Here is a 13,254-nt window from a genome sequence, read left to right on the forward strand (position 1 = left end):
TCAGTTGGGTTTCCTTTAGAAGTAACTTGACTGACGTAACACACTGACACACAGCAAGGATGTTGGGTAGAAAGAGTCAAGAATGGCAGGCTGTCGCTAATATTTTATCTTTCAAGCCTGTTTCTTGGTGCACGGTTCCAGTTAGATGTAACTCTGAAATCCTGCTTTGAGAGACCTCTGGATGTTGCCACGCCTTTCGTGACCTCCGAATTCAGTTGCATTTGATCATTTTGTTTTTTGCTTGTTTGTTTTTATTGGTTATTTTTTAATTTACATTTCAAATGTTGCCCCTCTGAAAACCCTCTATCCCACCCACTCACTACCGCCTCCCCATCCTGGCATTCCCTAAACTGGGACATCGAGCCTTCACAGGGCTGAGGCCTTCTCCCATTGATGCCTGACAAGGCCATCCTCTGCTACATATGCGGCTGGAGCCATGGGTCCCTCCATGTGTACTCTTTGGTTGATGGTTTAGTCCCTGGGAGTTCTGGGGAGGTCTGATTAGTTGATATTGTTGTTCTTCCTATGAGGTTGCAAACCCCTTTCAGTTCCTTTAGTCCTTCCCCTAATTCTTCCATTGGTATTGACTTCTAGACAGAGTCCTAAACCCACAGTTGGAGAAAATACTTGACATAAAGTTCCACAAAGTTACTTCTCAGTTTGATTTTATGTGGCATTAAAATCAATCATAATAAGATTTTGCATACACTTCGGTAATGTTACCAGTTAGCTATTGGAGTCTCTATTTCTTTGTCCAAATGAAAGTTCTGAATTGGCAGTATGGCTTCCTTAAGTGTCAGTTCCCAGTCCTTGGATGCTGAGGACTCAAGGGCTATACTAATAGATCCGGAGTGCGAAGATGACAGATGTGTGCCATCTCCTAAATGACTTTAGGGTCACACTATTGGGTGTAATGTGAGATAGCTACAAAATATAAGTAGCTGCTGAAGCCATTAAGGATGGCTCTATCCAGAACGGCTGGCTTTGGATGCCACCCCTTGTTTCTCTCTGGTAACTCCCAGCAGAGAAAATATCAGCTTTGCCACCCTTCAGTATTTAAACACTGGATAACAAGGTACAGACAGACATCAGGATCTTGTTGAGAATCATTTTTTAAAAAGCTATTTTCTTCTTGTAAAGAGAGAGAAAGAAAGAAAGAAGGAGAGAGGGAGGGAGGGAGGGAAGAAGGGGGAGGGAGGGGAGAGAGAGAAGAAGAAGAAGAAGAGGAGGAGGAGGAGGAGAGGGGAGGGGAGGGGAGGGGAGGGGAGAAAAGAGAAGAGAAGAGAAGAGAAGAGAAGAGAAGAAGAAGAAGAAGAAGAAGAAGAAGAAGAAGAAGAAGAAGAAGAAGAAGAAGAAGAAGAAGAAGAAGAAGAAGAGAAGAAGAGAAAAATACACCTTTGGTCCTGGGTAGAGATATGACCCACTACCGGATTAGACACTACTGGATCCCTCCTGAAGAGTTAATTCAATTGGGCCCATCAATCACCCGGCTCTGTGTAGCCCACAGTAAATCCAATTCACACAAAGACATACTAAGAAGGGCTGGGCTGGCAGGAGTGTCTGCTTGGTGGTTTAGAGCACTTGTTACTATCTCAGAGGATGCAGTTCTTCTGGCCTCCAGACACCTGTACAGGTGTACAGGTATGCATGCAGCGTAGCGCATACACACACACACGCGCACACACACACACACACACACACACAAATACACTCATCATGCACTTGCACAAACACACAAAGAAAGGCATGTACCCACACACGCAAATGAAATAATCTTAAGTCATGCTAATGAAAAAACTAACATATTCCTATAATGGAATGATTTTTGTAGCCTTTCCAGAGGCCCCTCCCTCATACACTGGATGCTTGAAGGCAGTGCTGCATAGCCTGCTCCCCTGAGAGCTCACTCAGGAAGGTGTAGCTTTTCTTTTCTTCTAGATACTGGTCAGATGCATTAGTGTACCTTTCCGGACACTCTGGGTTTCTTACTCTCAAGCTATACCCTCCCCACTCCTTGGTCATACGACTACTATCTCACAGGTGCTCACTGACCTCCCCATTGGTGAGAATCTGTTTCTCAGACTATGACTCAAAAGACATGACTTTCCCTCCTCCACCTCACTCCTCCTGATGGCTGCTGAGATTTACAGCTGGATGCCCTGTTGTTGTTTTTTTTTTCATCAAACATTAATAAAATTGTCCTCAATCATGATACTTGTTCCAGGTAAGTTTCTTATATCTTTGGTTGTGAGCCTAACCTTTAGCAGCTAAAGTAACTCCCCAGGCCTCAGATAAGTTTCTTTAGAGTAGTGTGCACAAAAATTGATGAAAGGTTTCATGGATGCAATAAAATAATACTATCACCCATTATTCACCCAGATTCAAGTTTTCAACCTTGACTTGAACCGCCATTTTTATCTGTATTCCACTTTCTGAAATATTGGGAAACAAATAAGTGATGTCATAGTGTTTCATCCTTACCTAAAGTATACTTCTGTAGACATTCTTCCCTTTGCCTCCCCTTTGTTATAACCACAAAAACTAGTATTGCTGCCCAAGATACGTACAGCAACCTTAGGATTCTAAAATATTCAGTCTTCCCTAATTACCCAACTCTCACTAATAATAATTTATCTATTATAATTATATCTATAATTATAATTTATCTATTATAATTAGGGTCCAAAGATCACACACTATTTGATACATTTAAGAAGACTTATAAATATCTTTTATCCTACACATCCCTTTTATCTTTGTAATTAACATTTTAAAGAAGTGTGTGTGTGTGCTCGCGCATGCGTGTACACCCACAGAAGCAGGAGAGAGAATCATCTGGAGTTGGAGTTACTGGTAATTGTGAGCTGCCTGACATAAATGCTGGGAACTAAACTCTGGTCCTCTCAAAAGCAGCATACACTCTCAAGCACTGGGTCATCTCTGCAACTTCTATACTTGACATTTTAAATAATTATTTTTTTGATTTATTTATTTATTATATGTAAGTACACTGTAGCTGTCTTCAGACACCCATATGAGGGCATCAGAGCTCATTGTAGATGGTTGTGAGCCACCATGTGGTTGCTGGGATTTGAACTCATGACCTCTAGAAGAGTAGTCAGTGCTCTAAACCGCTGAGCCATCTCACCAGCCCCTTAAATAATTATTTTTGTGTCATTTTTGACTTGTACTTTGCTGATTATATCCCTGTAACTGATTTTCTGTAAACCTGTTCTAAACTTGGGGATTTATCAGATCATGGTTCAACTTCTTTTTCAAGAGTGGTCCTAATGCATCATATTATGGGGCTTATGACAACCTCTGAGCTGTTTCGAATGCTGTTGTGTAACCTTTTCCTTCAGATTGAAACATTTCCTATTGTAGGAAGCTACTCAACCAAGGTAAACACCTCAAAACAGCTTCAGGAAGTCCCTGAAACTAACCAGGTTCACTAGGCTCCTTCTGCCAGAGTACGCAATAAAGCTGCGCATTCCTCTTACATGGAAGGATGCTGAGCTACAAGGAAGACTCTTTTAAGACTAGACCAGCCCCCTGGTAGATTTAGGCCAGCTGAGCCTCCTCATGCCCTTTTCCCCCCAAGACAGGATTTCTCTGTGTAGTCCTGGATATCCTGGAACTCACTTTATAGATCAGTCTGGACTTCAACTTCTTCCTCCCTCTGCCTCCCCTGTGCTGGAATTAAAGGCACATGCCACCACTGCCTGGCTAACTTGTAAAGGACATTCTCCAATCTGTTGAGCTACCTGCAGGAGGTGTGTACATTGTTCTCCAGGTTCTCAGCTTTGTGAACTGTCATGCATGCTGAAGTGGGCTTTGGCGATGCAGCTGTCTTTGAGTCATTTTTGTTCCCATAAGTAATCTCCCACTCATATTCCTGTTCACAGTTAGACTTCGGTGGTATCTGTACTTTGGTCTGTTATGGGTTCCCTATTTGGAGTCAGGAGATGTGTTGTGTCTTCCCTGGAAGTCTGTCACACAACAGATGCTAAGATTGATGTATGTATTCAGGAATGATCAGACAAACATCCTTCATGAAATAGTGTAACAACTTTTCACCTGGTGGTTCAGTAGCAACGGTAACACCTATAGCCACATTTGATTTAAGGCTGGCTCTATTTAACACAAATATCTCACTTTGGATAAGACAAAGCCAAGTGACACAGAAAAGTGTTTGATTCATTTGCTCAACACATTGGCTGCATCTCATCTTTGTTAGGTGAAGCTGTTAGTAGTCTTTACTGAGATAGACTTATCCCAATGAAAAATGACCAGCATTGGTTTCAATCTAGCCTGCCCATACACAAGTAACCTTGACACATCTAGGTCTCAATTTTTCCATTTGTAGATTGGATAGTATTGACAGCACAACACAGGGTTAAGAAAAATAAGTGAAAAGGAAAATGAAATGTTTGACACACCTAAGATGGAATTACTCAATGGAGCACCGAGTCACAAATTCAGCCCTTTTTACCATTATGTGAAATGAGCACCAATTTCCACTACAACAAACCATAGGTCCTTATGTGTACTTATTATAAGCAGATATATATGCTTATATATATGATCCTATGATATCAGCAATCTGAGTTTAGGATGAGATGGTTTTCATCACTCCCAACTAAAGGGAAACAGCGTATTCTAAAAATAATGCAGTTCATAAACATTAGCTTCTTATTTAAGCATGCCCAAATTTATGCATTGCTGGGCTACAAAGGAGCAAATGACATTTTAAATTGTAAACTCTTGTCTGAAACATCCTGTCACTGCAGGACTCAGGAGCCAGAGGTAGGAAGATCACAAGCTTAGACTCAAGACTACTAACTACAGCCAGACCCTCACTATAAAAAGGGGGGGAGGGGGGAGTTAAATATAATAGCTTATTATTTTTAAGGAATAGCATTTTCAAAAAGATTTTGTTATTCAATTATGTGCATTTGTTTCTGTCTGTGGGTGTTTGCATGTGCATATAGGTATCTGCAGAAGCCAGAAAGAAGCTATATTAATCCCTTGGAGTTATCAAACTTGGATATTTTGCAAGAGGTGCTTTAAACCACTGAGCAATCTCTCCAACCTTCAGCTTGCCTTTTGACAAGTGTTCAACCTTACTGGTTTACCTGATACTATTCTTAAACCCTAGATCTGTGGTGACAATATACTACTTTTCATACCCACCAATTATACAGTTCAGCAGAATCTGTTCTCCCCCAAATTATATGTTTATATTTTAATTTCATCTGTGTGTATGCATGTATGTAACAGAGAGAAAGAGAGAGAGAGAGAGAGAGAGAGAGAGAGAGAGAGAGAGAGAGAGAGAGAGAATGAATTTTGGGGATCACTACTTTGACAGGTTTTAAGTAATGAAAAGAAATACAGGAGAATCATATGTATATTTATCAGAAGTAGATCCCAGGAATCTCAATTTTTTCTAGAAGAAAACAAAAACCAAAAAACTTTCAACGTAAGAATTTATTGTATAATAGTTTTATTTTTCTCATTTACTATTTTTACATTTTATGCACAAATATTTATCTGAGTAAAAATAGAAAATAACTGTTTTATGTAAAATTACAAAAAAACAAAGAAATACATAATTGTTATTATGATAGTATAAGTGTCTTTATTTAAAGAGTAAAAATGTATGCAAAAATTCTCCTCCCTTCTACAAAAGACTGAGTATTTTTTCTTGGGAATAAGTGAAATATTGAAATATCAACATTTTTTATAGCCTTTAGATCTGAAGACATTAAGTCAGTCACAGGTTTGTTTTGCAATTATAAATTTTAAAACATTTTTGTGCTATTTCAAGGATACACTAGTTCTTTATAAAAGGCAGTAGCATAAATGGCAAATGCAGAAAATGACAGAACTTGCCAAAAATATTTGGAGGTACACTCTTTAAAAGAAATAACCATACTTTAGCATCACTGTTTATCTGGGGAGAAAAACTGAATAATTTTTCCTACTTTATTTACATGGATCAACACCAAAATAAATGCAATCGGTTAAGTCATCATGTGGAGCTCAGCCACACCCAGGACTTCTAAGAGTTGGACTTTCCAATGCCAGCACAAATGTTCAGACTTCAGGCTAGCACGCGTATAAAAGGAGCTCAATGTAAACTTCACATGGGAAAACTGTTTTCTAACAAAATGTACATTTCATTATTCTTGAACTTACAAGGTACAAAAGATGGTCAGTTTTCTGTTCTTTTTAACTCTATCTAGGTTTTATGAAAAATGCACAACCAAACTGAGAAAGGAATACCACTAATTAATATTCTTTTATAACATGAGTTGTTTTAATAGAACATAGCAAACTGTGGTCTCAATACGAACAACAAATATTTTAAGTCTAAGTGAAGACAGAGTACTAAAGCTTGAGTCAAGGAGAAACCCTTCTCATTTCCTGTGTGAAGGTGCATGGAAGAGGTGAAGAGAACAAACACCGTAAGTCTGAGAACTGTGCTAAATCACAACTAACACAACAGCTTCCGAGGAAAGGAAATCTACAGAATTCAGGTTTTGTGGTTTTTTTGGTTTTTTTTTTTTGTTTTTTTTTTTAGCATTTGGAAATGTTTAATTTGATTTTTAGGGATCTAGAACAAATATAAATAATCCTTTCCTTAAAAACATATTTCTCTGAATGATACACAAAGTCTGTCCTCTTGGCTAAAACTCTAACATAATGTCTCCAAGACACTTTAATTCTAAGATTCTCAAGCTCTGAAGGTACTGCAGAAATATCCTGTTCTGAAGCAGTGACTTATGGCTCCCAGGACTATTTGTTATCTCAAGTCAGGGTCTGGAGATTGTTCTACTCTACACTCTTCAAATCATGGCGGTCAAACTGTACTACTAATTTGCCAGCCTACTGTTGCTTATAAAAACAAAAAATAAAATAAAAGATACAATTTAACTCTGTTTAACTATTTACTGTATAATCTTAAAGGACTTCATACAAAGAAACTAGCAACACTTGTTGAAGTCTGATAGCCTGGCACTGGAAGTTATGCTGTAGGAGGTGAGCAACCCTTCTTTCTTGTCCCTAATACTCCAAGCCAGTACTTAGTCCTGGTTGCACTGTCAGGCTGCGAGTGCATATGCTTTCTCTTCTCCTCAACTCTTCTAAAGCAATTTGGGAATGAATTGAAAGAAAAACAAATGAGAGAGATGTATATAAAGTAGCCTTTATACTGTTCCGAGGAATTCCTTTCTGTTATGAAAACTATATGCTAATCTCTCATATCATGATTTATGGATAATACTTTAAAATAAACAGAATTTTTTAGCCATTTCTTCTTAGTGTTAGCAAGCAGTAAGGCATTTCATATAAGATTTATTTAAAAATTTAGAAATATTGATCTCCTCTTGAATATCTTTCTGTCTTCATATACGTAGAAGTGGTTAGCTAGCCATGTGTGTAGTATTTTTAGTCATATATGCAATATTCAAAAGAAGAAAATGAAACAAGTGGGAAACTTTATTTAAAGATTGCCTGCAGAGCCCAGTCAAATGCCCTTTCATAACTACTCACAAGGAACTTACTTCAAACGTTAAACACTTCGTCTAATCTAAAGTCTTCATTTTATCAGAAACACAGAAGGGAATATATAAATGGTGTTGCATAATAATCTAGTATTACAGATTAATTTTAAAAAAGAGGAAGTCAAAACTAAACCATTTTTTTTTCTTTCTAACTGAGGTATACTTTTTAAAATCTGAGAGAAAGAATGATATCATTTTGGAATTTTTGCAATAGCTGGTTTATTAGAATTAAATGCCTCTCTCAAAAAAAATTTAAGTACTTGGCTTGACATAATGAATAATCTATACAGAAAACCATTAATAATGGTTTGAGTTAAGCCAGCTTTAAACCTGGGTCTCGAGGATTCAACACTTTCTTCTGCCAGTTAACTTATTTTTTACTTGCAAATATATAAATTAATAACCTGATAGTTTAGTAATTATCAATATAATTTTATTTGATATGACTGTTTAGCTCTGCTTGATTAGATGAAACAGGCACACATGCTTCAGCTGAAATTTCCTTTTTCAGGCTCTCTGTAAAGCAGCAGAGAGGAAACAGCTACATCCCAGCAGTGGCTACACCAGGCTGTTTCCTGGAAATGCTTCCTTAACTTTCATCTTCAGACACTACTGGCTATTTTTTGGTAGGGCTAGACATTAATACTGACCAGTTTAGCTTTCCTGACTGTTTGCAAACTACCCTCGATGAACCTGCTCTCCCATTGCAGGCATCGTGGTGATCCTTTAACATATTCTAAAATATATGCTCAACGTAAAAAGATCCAAATTCACAAGAGTATGAAATATTTATAAAAAAATCATGCATCAGATTGTACACTCTAGAAATAAGATTCAAATTCAGTAATAAAGGTTAGAGCAAAGCTTGCTCTAAATATTTAAGAAAAACCTTAAGACTCCCAGGAGGTCCTAGCTCTCAATTGTCTTTTTCTGTTTGGAGAGAGGCAGCCGCCAGTGCTACGGCTGTGACCGGCTGTGCAATTCCGTGGAGCTGCATCTTTGCGAGTTTCTTCTGTTCACATTCTGTGACCAAGCGGTTCAGTTCTGCTGCACTGTATCCAATAAGAGTCTTCAAGTCACAAACAAATTTGTACACAAATCTCTTGCCTTGAACTTTACAAATCATGTCTCCATCATAATAATACCTTTAAAAACAAAAAACACATCAGGACCTTGTAAAACATAAAGAGTTTGTATTCACTACATTTCAGACTTTTCTACAAACAGAAACCTAGCCGTGTTCTGTACCCACTACAATAGTTAATGTTGACATCACAGAGTACTTAACATTACAAATCAAACTACAGAACATTACTTACAAAAAAATTTCAGTCCTTATTACTCCAAAATCTTATATATGAAACTTTCAAAATAAATTTTGAACAAGTGTGATAACATTGATTTAGAAACCAACAGAATTACTAAAGAGAAGAGAAAACAAAAGAGCCTTGGAAATGGCACCCAAACTTGACCCAGGGCTTTAAGCCAGAGACCATGCTGCAAAGCCTCACAACTGGACTTGCTGCCTTTGTGGTCACAGGGCCATCTTAGTTCCTTTAATCCTTTATTCCTCATCTATAAAATGAGGTTAAAACAGTACTTACCCCCACAGAATTGGTGAAAAGAGGGATAATCTTTATAAAGTGCTTAGCATACAATGAATACCACAGTTAACTCTGTATAAAATATAAGCTATGTTAACAAGAATCCAGATAACAAAAAGTTACAGATGGCTGTGAAGTCCACTTTTGTTTTATTTAAAATCTAATATGATATATGTAATACAATAAAGAAATACCTTCATCTTCCATTTATTATATAAAGGCTCCTCACATTGTGGAAAAATTCTCCAAACCATGAGGGGGGTCCCAAAAGAATAACTCTAAGGTCAGAAGAAACAGGCTACAGGAATAGAGGTGAAGGGCATCATAGAGAAGCACAGCTGTCCAGCCTACCACTACAGAGCAGACTTGGAGTCCGCATCAACCAAGAATTTGAATCTACTAACCACTAAACTACTTGTCATGCAGCTTAAAATACACGTTTATGATAAAAGACATTTGGGAAAGGAAAAAAGAAAGTGGTTTCATATTTCTAGGATGTAATTAGGGCTGGTGTGATTATCATTTCTTGGTAAAGGAAAAAAAGCACACACACACACACACACACACACACACACACACAAGTCTTAACTGTCTAGTACTTCCCCTCTTCAGTCTGTGTACACATCACAAGGCACCATATGGCAGCATGAACCACATTTGTTCACTCCCTACTTTATTACATGGCTGTAATAAAGTTACCTTTGTGAAACTAGCTTTTAAAACCTCTTAAATTTTGAACTCTATCCTAGAAATAGAAGAGACACAGAAGTTAGCACTTGCCTTGGCAATTCCCCACGAAGTGCTCACTCAGGTCTAGTAGCAGACTGCAGTGACTAGAGCACTCTGTCCTTTCCAACCATCCTTGTGCTAAAAGTGGAACCACAAGCTTGCTCCATGACAGGAGCTTCACTGCTTTTTTGTATTTTCTTCCTTAAAGGCATATCCATAAATACTGTAGTTTGCTTTTCCTATTCTATCAAACTATCCTAAGTGAACAAACTCATATGCTTCATTATACAGTTACCACACAGTCCTTTGAACCTAGACCCTTTCCTACCCTAAGTTAACACAGTCATATGCTATATTATACAGTTACTATACAGGGTTTTGAACCCAGATCTCTTCCTGACTCTGCAGCATTATCTGTGGCAGTAGTTCATCTTTAACACTTGAGTATATCACAACTGCTTCACTCTTTTGTCTGCTGATGGATATAGATAGGAGTGATTTCTGATTTAGGATGTTGTGTATGGACATTCAGACAGTTCTGCTTGGGGTCTACAAAGAAAAGTTACTTAGTAACTTAGCAGGGCATAAACTGCAGTCCACCCTGGACAGATCCTGGACAGGGCACCTCTGGCCACAGTGCGGAAGCACTCCCATAGCCTCACCAGCACCCAGTAGTAGGGTAGTAGAGGTCTTTCCACTTAAGATTATTCAAAGTAACTAGGGGAAATATTTCCAAGTCCTACTTCTGGATATTCAGATTTAGGCAGATGTAGAAGGGATAAAGCTGTAAATGTAATTGCCAAAATAGAAATTCATGAATTTGATATAATATATATTCATTATGTAAAGAGAATCTTTGTAATGCAAACTATAAAAATATTTAAGATTAATAAACAAGTTGGTATTGAAAAGAAATTATATACTTTTAAGTCACTTAAAACAAATAATCTTACAATAATCTTTTAAAAAAGCTTTATGCACCTCAAAATTGTAAAGAAAACACTTAAGTAATTTTTAACATGACACATAGGACACTTAGCTTTAAAATTTTTCTTTAAAATCTCATTCTCTGTTTATTCTCTGGGTGTGCATGTGTGTGTGAGCCTGAAGCCGGCTATTCTCCTACCATGTGGATTCAGAGAGGAAACTCAGCTATGCAGCAGGCTCTGGGGTGAAAATCTTTACTCACTGAGCCACCTCAGACACACACACACACACACGTGCTCACACATGCATACACACAATATACACACAATCTTAAGATAAAGTATTTCATTTTCATTACCCACCAGGTTTATATCAAGAATAAAAAGCTACATTTTTAGAGAAGTCTGATATTAAAAAAACAAAAAACAAACTCCTACCGTAATGCACGGCTAAGTTTCTCATAGTTCATGGTAGGCTTGTTTTTACGTTGTCCCCATTTTTGTGCAACCAATTCAGGTTGATTTAGCTTAAATTCACCTTCATCACCAACCCAAGAAATACAGTCTCGAGCATCCTTGTCAGTAAGAAGTTCTAGCAAAAACTGCCATAGTTGGATCTGACCATTGTTTCCTAAATCCGTAAGCAGAACAAGCAAAAGTCATGTTAGAAGCTAACACAGGTTAAAGGCAGTGCCCAAGCTCTCTGGTCCAATCTCAACCAAAGCAAAAACAAACTTCTCATTTTATAAATATTAGCTAAACACTGCCAGAAAGATGGTCCATATTCATACATTAATATATCTAATTTGACAAGTTGTCTAATACCAGTTCATGCAAAAATACCTGTTCTGTTCCCCGGTGAGCTTCTATCTTCTCCTGAAATCCTTGGGGATCGTTGTACTTTAGCTGCCTTTGCACTACTGTTTATAACTTTAATCGTAGTCGGTGTAGCAGAAGGCACTGATGCTGGAATAATCTGTACAGCTAAAAGGCAAAAAGGAAAATATATTTTCCTTTTAATACAGAAAGTAAAAATAAATGCAGTCAATAAAATTGACATTCCTCTAATTATGTTAAGGAAAGACTTCAGTTTGTGAATCTCAGCTTACAGACAGCTAGTTTTCCTATTCCAAAGTAGCAACCTAAAATGGCAAATATTCATTATCAGAACGCTACAATACATTTGTTTACAAAAATGGTTTAAACATGATGAGAATTTAAACTATTGAGAACTCACATTTGTTTTTAAGACTGTAAGTTCACAAGACCGGTGAGAAGGGCTGGGGCTCATTGGAATTGGAAGGGTAGAGATAGAAATTGTTGATACTAGCTTAAACTGACTCATCTGGTGAACTTTGCAGCATTTTTAGACATGCTATCATGTCAAAATGAATTGCAAGCATCAACAAAGCTAACTCTAGCAAGTGTTTAATAAGTCCACTCATCAAAGACTCAAGCACGCACACAGTCATGGCTATGGAGCACGTAAGGTGGCATAGCTGGTAGAAATAAAACCCTGAAAGAATAGTTGAGGATAATCAGTTCTCAGTCTAGAGACAGAAACAGGCCCTCAGGTAAGCCAAGCCAACACACATGGCTCTATTCCTGGTCTAATGGGCTTAGTTCAGCTGCTTCCATCCTCTGTAGTCAGAAAGTTATGTTGAAAGTTTTAACTGGAAGTTAACTAATAAAGAAACAAATGAATACTCACGCTGGTCAATTGTGACTATCTCATTCATCTGTTGCTCTTGGCTTGCCAAAACATCTGAAGAACACAAAAATTCATTTTTATTTAAAACCAAAAATACAATTCCTAACACAGTAAAAATGAATCTACCAAACACAGTCTTTAAAAAAGCTCCATGATTAAAAACAAAACCAGTAAAATAAGATATATATTAAACAACTGAAACTTTGTACAATAATATTCCTAAAGTTAAATTTTCAGCTGTCGTAAGTGCTATAGATTAATCAGTCATCTTTAAAATACTGATCTTATGAAAGACTTTTGCTACAGCCATATATTTGTTCATTCTATTAGCTGTGCTCCTTAGAGAATCCTGAATTAACAGGCCTTAAAAGACTCTTCTACAAAACCCTTCATTAAGTATCTGTCACTCTTCCCAGACCAAATGCTATTCTTACTGTCACATATTAAATATCCCAGTTTCTAGCACTTCAGACAACTAAGTCTATCAGAGCTCTGCCTCTCTATTAAAACTGAAGCTGTCCGTGATAACCCTGAGACTGAGTCATGAGACTGGGACTCCGAGAAGACTCTAAGGGTGTCCTTCCTGCCTGGGTTCAGTTTGGAGATCCGAGAGTGAGAGAGTTGGGAGACTAAGGACGACAAGGTCTGAAGCCTGCCTACTAGATGGAATTTTCTTTGGGGCTCGTAAGTTTGAGGGTTTAAATAATTATTTGAGACTA

General features: G+C 37.6%; 1 protein-coding gene across 4 annotated transcripts in view; it reads right to left on the bottom strand.

The window, feature by feature from the left end:
• Window positions 1-6,570: 6,570 nt before the first annotated feature.
• Gabpa (GA binding protein transcription factor subunit alpha) overlaps window positions 6,571-13,254 on the bottom strand; it is a 30,472-nt gene continuing 23,788 nt past the window's right edge. For 3 of the 4 annotated variants that reach the window (XM_028757212.1, XM_028757213.1, XM_028757214.1), the window contains exons 7-10: window positions 12,536-12,589; window positions 11,668-11,808; window positions 11,263-11,461; window positions 6,571-8,710 (exon numbers count right to left, since the gene is read on the bottom strand). In XM_028757212.1, the coding sequence (XP_028613045.1) occupies window positions 8,482-8,710; window positions 11,263-11,461; window positions 11,668-11,808; window positions 12,536-12,589 (623 nt within the window). In that variant the 3' untranslated portion in view covers window positions 6,571-8,481. The remainder of the gene's footprint in view (window positions 8,711-11,262; window positions 11,462-11,667; window positions 11,809-12,535; window positions 12,590-13,254) is intronic. The other variant, XM_028757215.1, reaches the window with a different exon arrangement.

This window comes from Grammomys surdaster, unplaced genomic scaffold (assembly GCF_004785775.1).
Source record: "Grammomys surdaster isolate TR1022 unplaced genomic scaffold, NIH_TR_1.0 126153, whole genome shotgun sequence".
NCBI classification, from domain to species: Eukaryota; Metazoa; Chordata; class Mammalia; order Rodentia; family Muridae; genus Grammomys; species Grammomys surdaster.